Source organism: Heterodontus francisci, chromosome 22 (assembly GCF_036365525.1).
Source record: "Heterodontus francisci isolate sHetFra1 chromosome 22, sHetFra1.hap1, whole genome shotgun sequence".
Lineage (NCBI taxonomy): Eukaryota > Metazoa > Chordata > Chondrichthyes > Heterodontiformes > Heterodontidae > Heterodontus > Heterodontus francisci.
The window spans coordinates 53,140,010-53,154,544 of record NC_090392.1 but is presented as its reverse complement, the minus strand read 5'-3'; the positions used below and the strand labels follow the sequence as shown (position 1 = coordinate 53,154,544).

Below are 14,535 nucleotides of genomic sequence, written 5' to 3'. Positions count from 1 at the left end.
CTGTTTTCTGCAGAATGTGGGATAAATCTTTTGTGAGCGTTCTACTGTAACTAGAACATTAGTAGCAACAAATTCTTCAGGGGATTAAAGGTGCCTACAATCTCCAAGTAAAATATTCTGGTGTGTATGAATGAATGAATGGGATAGTCCATGGCTACATGGGGCAGCAGATGTATCTACAGGACTGCAGTATGTATACATATGCAGAGATTCCCCCATAAAAGGTTATATAGTGAAACTGCAATTTTAGTAGCTTAGCATTTTTACCATCTGCTTTCTTTTTATTGCCCACATCAAACTGATAACTCCCCAGAGGCCCCTTGTACGTTCCACCAACTAATGGAGGAAGCCAGCTTGTTTTCTTTGTCCCAGGCCCTGATGCACCTCTTGGTTACTCACAATTACTTACTTTATCTCATTAGCTACATCTTCCTCCTTTTCAGCTTTTCTCTTCCTTTGATGCATGCAGAAGCAAATGATGAGAGCGATAATCAAACACATTCCTAAGAACACTCCAATAATGGCTCCAGCCATGATCCCAGCATTATTTGCTGCAGAAAGGGAGACATTTTAAAGATGAATTATTCTTTTTTGACAGTATTCAAATCAGAAAAACCAAGAGAAACAGTCAGGAGCTTATGTAAATCTAATAATGGGCCACTTATTTATAATTAAATAAGTAATTGTGAATTCTTTGAGAGAAGCAATGAAATTGCTATCTGTGGTGTTATATGAATGATTAGCATCTTCATATTCCCCATAGTGTATTCCAGATCTCTACACAACCACCACTCAACCTGGTGAAGGGGAGACGGTTAGTAAGGGCACATCATCAGATATCTCCAGCAGTCTTTGCACGCTTACTCTTCGCAAAGGATTTTCCTTTGACAATTTCCAGTTTCCTGGTCCCAACCGCCTCCTCTTCACTATGGACGTCCAATCGCTCTACACCTCCATCCCCCACCAGGATGGTTTGAGGGCTCTCCGCTTCTTCCTGGAACAGAGGCCCAATCAGTCCCCATCCACCACCACCCTCCTCTGCCTGGCTGAACTTGTTTTCACATTGAACAACTTCTCCTTCAACTCCGCGCACTTCCTTCAAGTAAAAGGTGTCGCTATGGGTACCCGCATGGGTCCTAGTTATGCCTGTCTTTTTGTGGGATATGTTGAGCATTCTTTGTTCCAGTCCTACTTAGGCCCCCTCCCCAACTCTTTTTCCAGTACATTGATGACTGTATCGGTGCAGTTTCCTGCTCCCGCCCCGAACTGGAAAACTTTATCAACTTTGCTTCCAATTTCCACCCTTCTCTCACCTTTACATGGTCCATCTCTGACACTTCCCTTCCCTTCCTCAACTTCTCTGTCTCCATCTCTGGGGATAGGTTGTCTACTAATATCCATTATAAGCCCACCGACTCCCACAGCTACCTCGACTACACTTCTTCACACCCTACCTCCTGTAAGGACTCCATTCCATTCTCCCAGTTTCTCAGTCTTCGACGCATCTGCTCTGATGATGCTACCTTCCATGACGGTGCTTCTGGTATGACCTCCTTTTTCCTCAAACGAGGATTTCCCCCCCACTGTTGTTAACAGGGCCCTTAACTGTGTCCGGCCCATTTCTCGTACCTCTGCCCTCAACCCTTCCCCGCCCTCCCAGAACCGTGACAGGGTTCCCCTTGTCCTCACTTTCCACCCCATCAGCCTCCATATCCAAAGGATCATCCTCCGCCATTTCCGCCACCTCCAGCGTGATGCCACTACCAAACGCATCTTCCCCTCCCTTCCCCTGTCAGCATTCCGAAGGGATCATTCCCTCCTCGACACCCTGGTCCACTCCTCCATTACCCCCACCACCTCGTCCCCGTCCCATGGCACCTTCCCCTGCAATCGCAGGAGGTGTAATACCTGCCCATTTACCTCCTCCCTCCTCACTTATCCCAGGCCCCAAACACTCCTTTCAGGTGAAGCAGCGATTTACTTGTAATTCTTTCAGTGTAGTATACTGTATTCGCTGCTCACAATGTGGTCTCCTCTACACTGGGGAGACGAAGCGCAGACTGGGTGACCGCTTTGCGGAACACTTCCGCTCAGTCCGCAAGCAGGACCCTGAGCTTCCAGTTGCTTGCCATTTCAACACTCCCCCCAGCTCTTATGCTCACATCTCTGTCCTGGGATTGCTGCAGTGTTCCAGTGAACATCAACGCAAGCTCGAGGAACAGCATCTCATCTACTGATTAGGTACACTACAGCCTGCTGGACTGAACATTGAGTTCAATAATTTCAGAGCATGACAGCCCCTCATTTTACTTTCATTTTTAGTTGTTTTTTCTTTTTTCTTTTTTACATTTATTTCATTTCATCTTAGTTTGTTCAGTTTGCTTACCCACTGTTTTTTTTCATGTTTGCACTTGCTGCTGTTCAATTTTCAGTCCGTTAACACCTTTTCTGTACTAATGCTTTGTCTTTCAACACACCATTAACATATTGTTTGCCTTTGCTCCATGACATTTTGGTCAGCTATGTGGCCTTGTCCAATCTTCGCTTTCTCCCTTGTTATCTCTTGCCCCATCCCCACCTCACTTGCTTATAACCTGTGACATTTTTAATATTTGTCAGTTCCGAAGAAGGGTCACTGACCCGAAACGTTAACGCTGCTTCTCTTTCCACAGATGCTGCCAGACCTGCTGAGTGATTCCAGCATTTCTTGTTTTTATTTAAGACAGGATGCAGAGTGGCTGACCACCAGAAGGAGGTGGGCAGCCAACATAAATAATCAATGCCCCACTTACAACTGATTCTTCGGATCCACCGGCATTCTTCAGGTAGCCGAGCAGCACCTCCTCCCCTACCTCCATCCCACCCCCCCCCACCGATGCATGAGGAGGCCTCCAGCTTCATAAAGGCAGGAGACCACCAGACTTGGAGCCTCCATACCCCAAAGAGGCTGCGGGCAGAGAAGGCCACCCCATTAGCCCCAATGAACCATCCAGAGGGGCCTGTCTACTTGGCTCCTCAGAATTTTAATTTAAAACCTACCTCTCCGACCTCTCAACTCTGATTTGCCTCAGGAGCACCCGCCTCTCCCGGTTCGACTGCTAAGGCTCTGAAACTGCCGGCCCTCTGATTAGGCCAGCAGCAACAGGAGCCAGTCTACCATCCTTAATTGGATGGCGAGCCCAGAAGTGGTGAATTAGGAGGCTGCCTCTGGTAAGATAGTTGAGTTGGTCCCACTGTTGGCAAATGTGGGTCCCAACGTCAGGGTCCCAAAGCCACAGGAAAATCCTCCCCTTTTTACTCCTCAATCTTCTCCAAAGTCCTCACATTCCTTTTCTTCACACTAACTCGTCTGTCTTTGAAAGGCACACTAGGCCGAGGGGAAATTACTTTTTTTGGTGGGGGGAAAATTAAGGCATTGTCAGCTTAGAAAAGTGAGAATTTCATGAGTTTGGAAGGACAGAGCACATATACTACTCAATCGTCATGGATCAACTAAATTCACCATTTTTCCTGATATTCATAGAAAGAGACAACCCCCTTCCACTACAATACTTACGAATCATCACGTTCATTTGTATTGAGCATGATGCATTCCCTGCCATATTTACAGATTTGCAAGTGTATAATCCCGACATCTCCTTGCTGAGGTTGGTCAATGTCAGAGTTCCCATTCTGCGATCTACAAAACAAACACATCATTAAGAAACTCAAAAGCAACATTAACTCCAACTGTATGACCAATTCAAGTCTATATTTCAGTGGGTTCAGCCATTTATATAGAACCCTGCTGGACCAAACCTCTACCTATTCATTCCCATTAGAATTACATAAGATGATGAATGAGAAATAATCCTTCTGTTCCATTTAGATGCTTCCTGTTAAGAGTCCACTACATGAACATACTGGCCTGACGTGAGCTGCTCCTATTCAGGATCAGTAAAATATCTTTTCTTGATTATTAACCTGGTTCAGCAGCCTCCCATGCCAGCCCACCTCCTGGCAGGGCCTAGTTGGAAAGTTGGAAAGCCACAGAAATCACAGGGAAACAAAAGGGAGGAGTAGAAAACCACCATATTTTTCTGACCTTTACCCCCAGAAAAATAGATGTTCCCCAGAGGCAGAAGGTCAAATAAATCAACACCCATAATCTTTGTTAGAGACACATCTATTACTAGCTCACCAAGAACTTAGGCTGCGCCCTTCTATTACTTTGTATCGGACAGAATTCTAATAGACCAGCTCATACCATTTTCTCCCGTTATATATAAAACCTATATAGGACCCAACATTTTTTTGCCAAACAGGAAATTTCAAAACACTTCTCAAATTGTTCCAATTTATAGATCCAAGCTTAAAATTATCCCCAATTTTTACAAAGTTCTTCTACTGCTGAGTGTGACTATTAACCCATCAAAAGTGAGATCCCTATATCTGTACTCCAGCCCTATTTATATCCTCACTCCAAATTTGCAATTATTGTGAACTTGCAGCTTACTTTTTTGCTGAATCTTGTTTGAAGATTGTTTGGAGGTTATTAACTCTCACTGCATGTCACAGTAAATACGCCCACACCTTGGTACTGGCACAGATTTGGACTAGGAAGTTGGAGATTGACATCAAGTTGATATCCAAAACAGTCAGATGCAAAAGTCCAATAAGCCTAGCCAAGAACAAATTTCAATATGTGCGCTGAATGCCAATGGTTTGTTCGCAAAAGCTCCCTTCAAAACTACAGGACAAGCATTGTTTTCTGATTTTTCAGTGCTGAACATTAGGGAAAAATGCTTTATTATCTGGTCATTATCTGATTGCTGTTTTGTGGGATCTTGTCTGCAAATTGGCAGTTGTGTTTCCAACAGTACAACAATGATTACATTTCAAAACGTGCTTCATTGGTTGTCAATGCTTTGGGTCATCCGAAGGTTGTGAAAGGCAAGTCTCTTTCTTTTCATGAGCATCCCTGATTTTAATTGCTCCACATTGTTGGCCACACTTTCAGTTGCCTAGGACCTAAGCTCTGGAATTCCCTCTCTAAACCACTCCGCCTCTTGGCTTTTGCTTTCCTCCTTTTAGACGCTACTTAAAACCTACATCTTTGAGCTAGCCTTTAGTAATCTGACCTAATATCTCCTTATGGAGATGTTGGCTGATGATTGCACAACATTCAGCACTATTTGTAACTCCTCAGATACCGAAGCAGTCCGTGTAGAAATGCAGCAAGACCTGGACAATGTCCAGGCTTGGGCGGATAAGTGGCAAGTAACATTCGCGCCACACAAGTGCCAGGCAATGACCATCTCCAACAAGAGAGAATCGAACCATCGCCCCTTGACATTCAACGGAATTACCATCGCTGAATCCCCCACTATCAATGGGGCTACCATTGACCAGAAACTGAACTGGAGTAGCCATATAAATACCGGGGCTACAAGAGCAGGTCAGAGGCTAGGAATCCTGAGGCGAGTAACTCACTTCCTGACTCCCCAAAACCTGTCCACCATCTACAAGGCACAAGTCAGGAGCGTGATGGAATACTCTGCACCTGGCTGGATGGGTGCAGCTCCAACAGCACTCAAGAAGCTCGACACTATCCAGGACAAAGCAGCCCGCTTGATTGGCACCCCATCTACAAACATTCACTCCCTCCACCACCGCGCACAGTGGCAGCAGTGTGTACCATCTACAAGATGCACTGCAGCAACGCACCAAGGCTCCTTAGACAGCACCTTCCAAACCCGCGACCTCTACCAACTAGAAGGACAAGGGCAGCAAAAACATGGGAACCCCACCAACTGCAAGTTCCCCTCCAAGTCACACACCATCCTGACTTGGAACTATATCGCCGTTCCTTCACTGTCGCTGGGTCAAAATCCTGGAACTCCCTTCCTAACAGCACTGTGGGTATACCTACCCCAAATAGACTGCAGTGGTTCAAAAAGGCAGCTCACCACCACCTTCTCAAGGGCAATTAGGGATGGGCAATAAATGCTGGCCTGGCCAGTGACGCCTACATCCCATGAATGAATTTTTAAAAAATGTGGCTCAGCATCTTTTTTTTATAATGTCCTGTGAAATGCCTTGGGACGTTTTGTTGTTCTTTCATGGTTGTTCGATCATTAAAGACCAGGTCTACACTATCGAAATATATCAGTAGAGATTCTTGTCATCAACAGTCCAGTAAAAATTCTAATCGTTAACCTGAAGGACCCCTTTTGGGGATTTTTCTGTCGGTATTTTTTGAAATACACTCGAAGAGTAACTGATGAACTCATGAGCTGAGCTCTCTGGGAAGAGACACTAAGCACCACATTGTAAGGGAGCTGCATTAACAACAGAAGACATTAATCATGAATAGGTCAGCATTGATTGGGCAGATTGACCCAGCTCCCTCACATTGCAGCAGCAGCATTGCTTAAAGTAACAAAAACTATTTTGAAACTGAACTAGGATAGAGAAGTAAAAGCAAGTATTCAGAAGTCTGTGCTCGGCTTTTTAATTTAAACAGGATACCAACCGGAGAGACTCTTGCTATGATCCCCGTGAAGCCCACCAACAAACCAAAAGAATCAAATCCGCCAACTGACCCCAATTTAGAAAACCATAAACAAAACAGACAAGATTTCATTTCTATCAATTTTACTTTAACACTCAAACCAAAACCAACATAAATTAAATATGAATCCACGGTTGATTTATATACCTTAAAGGTTACCTGTTAACTAGCAGATGCAACAACCATACAGATCCTCAGATTAGGCTTACCAGCAAGGTGATGTGGAACAGTCCCACAGAAAAACAAAACCAGGAACTTCTCAGGTAGTTTTTCAAGCTCTGTCCTCCAGGATGCAGATACGAAAGTAATGAGGTCCCGTCGATAGCAAGTGCTGCAATCTTCTCTAACAAGTTTGGTTTTCTCACCTCTTGAGCAATCTGGGCCTGGCCCACTACTGTCCTGATGGCATTCTGCTGAAAACTTTTCAGTCACCAAAGATACCTGCTGTAAGTCATTCCCCAATGGTCAGCCCTCAGTCTGGACTCCTTTGCCTTCAGCCAAATTGCTGCTTTTTGGTCTGCTTCAATTCCAAGCAGCCTCTTTGGAAGCACAAAACACTGCAGCTCTCAGCCTGTCTCTTTAAACAACCTGGCTGATGTTTCCATCCACTGCAGAGTTCTTCACAATTCCCCAAAGGCTTTTTTGTACAAAATACACACAGACTTTGAGCTAACTTTCACATTTTCCAAAAGCCTTCCAGTCAAAACTGAAACCGAAGCCCCCAGCCACATGTCCTTGGTAAAAAAAAAAACTTTGTTCTTTCCTCAGTCACAGGACAGTTTGTTTATCTAACCTGTGTTTGACTCCCCCCAAAAACCTGGAAATCTTTAGTTTCAATTGCAAATCAGGGACTCGCTCCAAAAAACAAACACAGCTGTACTGCATCATACTCTGGGCCGAATTTTGTGGCTAGGCCACAGGTCCTGATTCAGTGCCACAAGTGCGTCAATTACCTTATTTGGTCTGCCAAGGTGAGTACTCTATACCTTTTTTCCCTTTGGGGCTTGCATGTGGCAACGTGCAAGGGTGCATTTTCTGGAGAGGGAGTGACCACCCTATAATTGGCGAAGGGGACAGGCAGCAGCACATCCTGCTAGAGGAATTGGTGCATCTTGGTGAGAGGCGCCCATCTGTGATTGCTGACCCCCACAAGGTCCCTCGAGAGTGGCTGCATGCAGGAGGCATTTGTGTGCCCCATCATGGACTGCTGGGCTGCCACCAGCATAGACGTTATGCTTCTCTGTATGGGGAGACTAACAGTGTTCATCCTTCCGCTTGCAGGAAAAGACAGCCCAAAACCTCAAGGAACAGGCAAAGACTGGCAGAGGTGTACCGTTACTGTCCATCCTGACCCCCTTGGCGGAGGAGACATAAGGTAGCGTGGCAGCAGCTCCATCACTGATGGCGAGACAGGAATGCCAACCCAATAGTGAGCAGAGGAGGTACAGGTGTGCTTGATTAACCTGTGCCTTTCTAAGTGACAGTTTATCCTGTCTCTCAGAATAGATTCTAATAATTTGCCCACTACTGAGGTTAGACTGACTGGCCTGTAATTATTTGGTCTATCCCTTGCTCCCTTTTTAAACAGAGGTACAACGTTAGCAGTTCTCCAATCCTCCGGCACCACACTTGTATCCAGTGAGAACTGGAAAATGATGGTCAGACTATTTCCTCTCTTGCTTCTTTTAACAGCCTGGGGTACACTTCATCTGGGCCTGGTGATTTATCAACTTTCAAGGATGCTAATCCCATTAATACTTCCTCTCTCTCCCTATGTTCATCACATCCAATACTTCACACCCGTCTTCCTTAACTACAATATCTGCATCGTCCCCCTCTTTTGTGAAGACAGATGTAATATATTCATTAAGAACACACAATACCAACATCTTCCACCCATACACATAGGTTACCTTTTTGGTCTTTTATGGGCCCTGCTCTCTCCTCAATTATCCTCTTACTCTTAATGTATCGATAAAACATCTTTGGGTTCACCTTGATTTTTCTTGCCAATATTCTTTCAAGCCCTCTCTTTGCTCTCCTAACTTCCTTTTTGATTTCGCCCCTCCACTTTCTTTCCTCCTCTCGGCTTTCTGTAGTATTGAGTTCTCGATGTTGCACCTAAGCTTTCCTTTTCTGCCTTATCTTATCCTGTAAGCTCCTTAACATCCATCTGGCTCTAGATTTGGCCGTCTCACCCTTTTACTTTGTGGGAACATGGTTACTCTGAACCCTCTGAATCTCCCCTTTGAATGTCTCCCACTGCTCTGATACTGATTTACCTTCAAGGAGCTGTTTCAGTCCACTTTTGCTAAGTCACTCCTCAGTTTAGTAAAATTGGACTTGCCCCAATTGTGAACTCTAATTCTTGTTCTATCGCTGTCCTTTTCCTTAATTATGTTAAAACTGACTGAATTATGATCACTACCACCAAAATGTTCTCTCACTGCCACTCCTTCCACCTGCCCAACTTCATTTCCTAAAACTAACTCACTGCCTGAAAGGGTGTGCAGACTGCAAGCTGAGCGTGGAGATTTGAGTTTGGTGAGTGGTGAGTGCCTATGGCAGGGCAGCTTTGCCAAGTGGAATGTACAGCCTGTGGCATGTGGGAAGTCTTGGACGCACCATGTGTCCTAGACAAACACATCTGCAGGCTGCAGAAGCTCGAGCTCCGTATTTCAGAACTCGAGCAGCAGCTGGAGGCATTGTGTGCATCCGCGAGGCGGAGTACTATGCGGATAGCACATTTAGGGAGGTGGTCACACCGCAGGTTAGGAGCATTCAGGCAGACAGGGAATGATTGATTGCCAGGCAGTCTAAGAGAACCAGGCAGGTAGTGCAAGAGTCCCGTGATATGATCTCACTCGTTAATCAGTTTTCCATTTTGGATCCTGGTGAGGGTGATGGTTCCTCAGAGGAATGCAGTCACAGCGAAGTTTGTGGCACCACAGGTGGCTCAGCTGCACAGAAGGGGAGAAAGAAGAGTCGAAGCGCAGTAGTGATAGGGGACCCATTAGTTAGGGGAACAGACAGCCATTTCTGCAGCAGTAAATATGACTCCAGGATGGTGTGTTGCCTCCCTGGTGCCAGGGTCAAGGATGTCACAGAGCGACTGCAGGGCATCCTTAAAGAAGGGCAGGTCTGGGTGTTAAATATTCATGGATACAAGGAAAGGGAAAAAAGGGAGAGGGATGGCAGTATTAAGGAGAGCATTGCAGTGCTGGAGAAAAAGGATGTCCCAGAGGGGTCGAGGACAAAATCAATTTGGCTAGAGCTGAGGAACAAAAAAGGTGCGGTTACATTGCTTGGTGTTGTCTATAGATCACCAGCTAGTGGGAAGGACGTGGAGGAAAAAATTTGCAAGGAAATTACAGAAAGGTGCAAAAGTTATAGGGTAGTTATAGTGGGGGACTTTAATTATCCAAACAGACTGGTATAATAGTAATGTAAAAGGCTTTGAGGGACAAGAGTTCCTCGAGTGTGCTCAGGAAAATTTTCTACAACCGTATGTCGCTAGTCCAACGAGAAAGGAGGCACTGCTAGGCCTGGTTCTTGGGAATGAGGTGGGCCAAGAGGATCAATTATCAGTAGGAGAGCATTTAGGGGATAGTGATCATGCAATTCTCCAGTCCCCGAGTCTAAGGAAGACTGAAAAATTATGGCCAGTGCCTCTGCAATTTCCACCCTTATTTCCCTCAGTAGGTGTATATGTGCATAAGTCATTGAATGTGGCAGGACAGGTTGAGAGAGTGGTTTATAAAGCATGCAGTATCCTGGAATTTATTACTAGAGGCATAAGTACAAGAGAAAGGAAGTTATGTTGCACTTGTATAAGATATTAGTTCGGCCTCAGCTGGAGTACTGCGTCCAGTTCTGGGTGCCACACTTTAGGAAAGACGCAAGGGCACTGGAGAGAATACAGAAAAGAGTCACGAGAATGGTTCCAGGGATGAGGAATTTCAGTTATGAAGACAAATTGGAGAAGTTAGGACTGTTTTCCCTGGAGAAGAGAAGGCTGAGAGGTGATTTGATAGAGATATTCAAAATCATGAAGGATCTGGACAGAGTTGATGGAGAGAAAAACTGTTCCCACTCATGAAAGGATCGAGAACGAGAGGGCACAGATTTAAAGTATTTGGTAGGAAAAACAAAAGGAAAACAAAAGGACATGAGGGAAACTTTTTCACGCAGCGAGTGATTAAGGTCTGGAATGCTCTGTCTGAGAACATGGTAGAGGCAGGTTCAATTGAAGCATTCAAAAAGAGAATAAGACAGTTATATGAAAAGGAAGAAGGCGGGGGAATGGAACTGAGGGAATAGCTCTTTCAGAGAGCCAGTACGGACATGATAGGCTGAATGGCCTCCTTCTGCACTGTAACAATTCTGCGATTCTGTAAAACTGCGCCCTCTCTTGTTGGACTTGCTACATACTGGCCAAAAAAGTACTCCTGAATGCACCTCAAGAATTCTGCTCCCTCAATTCCTTTCACACTAAAACTATCCCAAGTTAATATTGGGGTAATTAAAATCCCCTACTATTACTGCCCGATTGTTCTTGCACTTCACAGAAATTTGCCTATATATCTGCTCTTCTATCTCCTTCTGACTGTTTGGGGGTCTATAGTACACTCCCAGCAGTGTGATAGCCCCTATTTTGTTCCTTAGCTCAGTCCATATGGCCTCATTTAATGAACTTTCCAACATAACATCCCTCCTCGCAGCTGTAATAGTTTTTTTGACCAAAAGTGGCACTCCCCCTCCTTTCTATCCCCCTCCCTATCGCATCTGAAAACCCTGTAACCAGAAACTTTGAGCTGCCATTCCTGTCCCTCCTTAAGCCATGTTTCTGTAACAGCTATGATATCATACTGCCAAGTGTCTATCTGTGCCCTCAGCTCACCTGCTTTATTTTCTATACTCCTTGCATTGAAATAGATACCCCTGAGCACTGTCAAACTCTTTTTTTATTTTCTAACCTTTGTTTCTTCTGTCTTCCACACTCATCCATTAATTTTCTGCCTTCCATTTTCATTGTAAAGAGATTACACAGATTTAAGATGATTGATAAAAAAGCCAGAAGAGACATGAGGAAACCTTTTTTTTCAACCATGCATTGTTACCTGGAATGCGCTGCCTGAAGCTGTGGTGGAAATAATAACTTTCAAAAGGAAACTTATTATTTGAAGAGAAAGATTTCACAGGGATATGGAGGAAGAGCAGGGGAGTGGGACTAATTGGACAGCTCTACTAAAGAGCTGGCACAGACACAAAGGTCTGAATGCTCCAACTTCACGCTGCCTGCTCATTATAATGACTTCTGCATTCGGTCAGTGCTAACCATGCTATTCATTGGCGGCATGCATCAGCAGGGGGCCCAATATCATTACTTGCTAGCGATACCAAAAGCTAGCCTGCACTACATAAAGCTAGCCCACAGTCTTAAAGGGAAGGTACATAATGGCTGCTGGCGGTACTGCATAATTCAGAAAAGCGCTGTGCAACAATCAGCAATGACTGACTATGGCAGAACACGGGCACATCCTGTTTTTATTTTGAAAGTACTTCAACACCTGTCGCACTACTCCCTGTAAACTTTTGAAACTTAAAACAACTGTGAAAAGCACCAAAAATGTGTAGAATTGTAGCAACAGCCAGGGTGGAAGGTGGTGGGGTTGGGGGGGGGGGGGGGGAAAGACGGGGAAGGGGTGAAATCAACAAGTAGCTATCCTGGAAGTAGTCGATAATCCCTTTAAATAGCACTGGTCGGGGACAGTCCTTCCTGCTACTTAATGCGTGTTCAGCTGTGCGAACTTGAGAGGACATTAGCCGGAACATTAAGCTGCAAAATGGGAGCACTGGCATCAAATGATAGTTCTATGTTGATTGATGTCATGGTCTGCCTACTCTGCATGCTTACAATGGATGTTATGTGCACGCACGCTATCCCCTTCACCAAGATGGTGTCGTGCCCAAAAAATGGACACGACTGAGCGTAATTTCACCTTCCAATATCTTTTCATCCCTGGGACCCTGGTTGAAACCTAGCCCAGAAAGACAGGATGAAAGTCTTCTCTGTCTCTCCTGGTGGTAAAGGGTCCATTAAAATGAGTGGTCATGAACCCAGAGCACAAAAGTAAAATCTGCTCACAGTTTATCCCTTAATTCAGTCTGACTCACAAATGCTTGGTTTGGAGAATAGAAAGTTCACAATGGTGCAGTAGAGGGAGCTCTAAGGTTGTAGTTAAAGTACATTGTTGGCACAGAGTAGAGGGAAGCTTACTTGCATCTGGCCTGTGACATACCTGACCTGGGAGGTCTTGATGCTGCCAGCAGTGGATACATTTCCTTGCAGTTGCTAGTTTTAGCAAATAAAGTTTGCATGAGAATAAGGCAAAATTCCTCTTGCTAATATTAGCAAGTGGAGGAAAACGTACTCATTGCTGACAAAAGCACAAAAATGTTTTTTTCATTGGCACAACATGAAGAGATTGTCAATATTTAGTCCTGAGCACCACCGACTCCGCCCCCACCCCACTCCACCACTCCAAAAGTACATAGAATGGCTTTCGGGTTCAGAGGTTTTAGTACAAATGGCGCATTGTCGTGGATTGTTCAACTGCAGCAGATTAGCAAGGCTGCTCCGTTACCCTTTTCCTTTGTCAAACTGATTGAACCTCTGGTGAAATTAAAGTGGGCCAGTAAGTTCAAAGTGTATTGGTTCAATCAACCATGAGCAATCCTTTGATATCATATTGACCTAAAACTTTAACCCCCCGCAGATGAGATGTATCCCAGGCTGTTATGTGAGGCAAGGGAGGAGATAGCAGGGGCTCTGACACAAATTTTCAAATCCTCTCTGGCCACAGGTAAGGTACCATAGGACTGGAGGACAGCGAATGTGGTACCATTATTCAAGAAGGGTAGCAGGGATAAACCAGGTAATTATAGGCCAGTGAGTCCAACGTCAGTGGTAGGGAAACTATTGGAAAAAATTCTGAGAGACAGGATTGATCTTGGAGAGGCAGGGATTAATCAGGGATAGTCAGCATGGCTTTGTCATGGGGAGATCGTGTCTAACAAAAGTGATTGCATTTTTCGAGGAGGTGACTAGATGTGTAGATGAGGGTAAAGCAGTTGATGTAGTCTACATGGACTTCAGTGAGGCTTTTGATAAGGTCCCGCATGGGAGATTGGTTAAGAAGGTAAGAGCGCATGGGATCCAGGGCAATTTGGCAAATTGGATCCAAACTTGGCTCAGTGGCAGGAGACAGAGGGTGATGGTTGAGGGATGTTTTTGCGAGTGGAAGCCTGTGTCCAGTGGTGTACCACAGGGATCAGTGCTGGGACCATTGCTGTTTGTAGTGTACATTAATGATTTAGACATGAATATAGGAGGTATGATCAGTAAGTTCACAGATGACACGAAAATTGGTGGTATTGTTAATAGTGAGGAGGAAAGCCTTAGATTACAGGACGATATAGTTGGGCTGGTAAGATCGGTGGAGCAGCGGCATATGGAATTTAATCCTGAGAAGTGTGAGGTGATGCATTTTGGGAGGACTAACAAGGCAAGTGAATATACAATGGATGGTCGGACCCTAGGGAGTACGGAGGGTCAGAGGGACCTTGGTGTACTTGTCCATAGATCACGAAAGGCAGCAGCGCAGGTAGATAAGGTGTTTAGGAAGGCATATGGGATACTTGCCTTTATTAGCTGAGGCATAGAATATAAGAGCAGGGAGATTATGATAGAGCTGTATAAAATGCTAGTTAGGCCACAGCTGCAGTACTGTGTACAGTTCTGGACACCACATTATAGGAAGGATTTGATTGCACCGGAAAGGGTGCACAGGAGATTCACCAGGATATTGCCTGGGCTGGAGCATTTCAGCTATGAAGAGACTGGATAGGCTGGGGTTGTTTTCCTTGGACCAGAGAAGGCTGAGGGTTTAGAGGGGAGTTGAGGAAAGAATTTTTCACCC

At 45.0% G+C, this 14,535-nt stretch overlaps 1 protein-coding gene across 2 annotated transcripts in view; it reads right to left on the bottom strand.

Annotated features, from left to right (window-relative positions):
* Positions 1–14,535, bottom strand: part of LOC137381372 (endothelial cell-selective adhesion molecule-like) — a 147,656-nt gene that overhangs the window by 16,828 nt on the left and 116,293 nt on the right. For both annotated transcript variants that reach the window (XR_010977158.1, XM_068053856.1), the window contains exons 5-6: positions 3,557–3,679; positions 410–551 (exon numbers count right to left, since the gene is read on the bottom strand). Coding sequence is in view for 1 of the 2 variants with exons in the window: in XM_068053856.1 (XP_067909957.1) it covers positions 410–551; positions 3,557–3,679 (265 nt within the window). In the remaining variant the exon portion in view is untranslated. The remainder of the gene's footprint in view (positions 1–409; positions 552–3,556; positions 3,680–14,535) is intronic.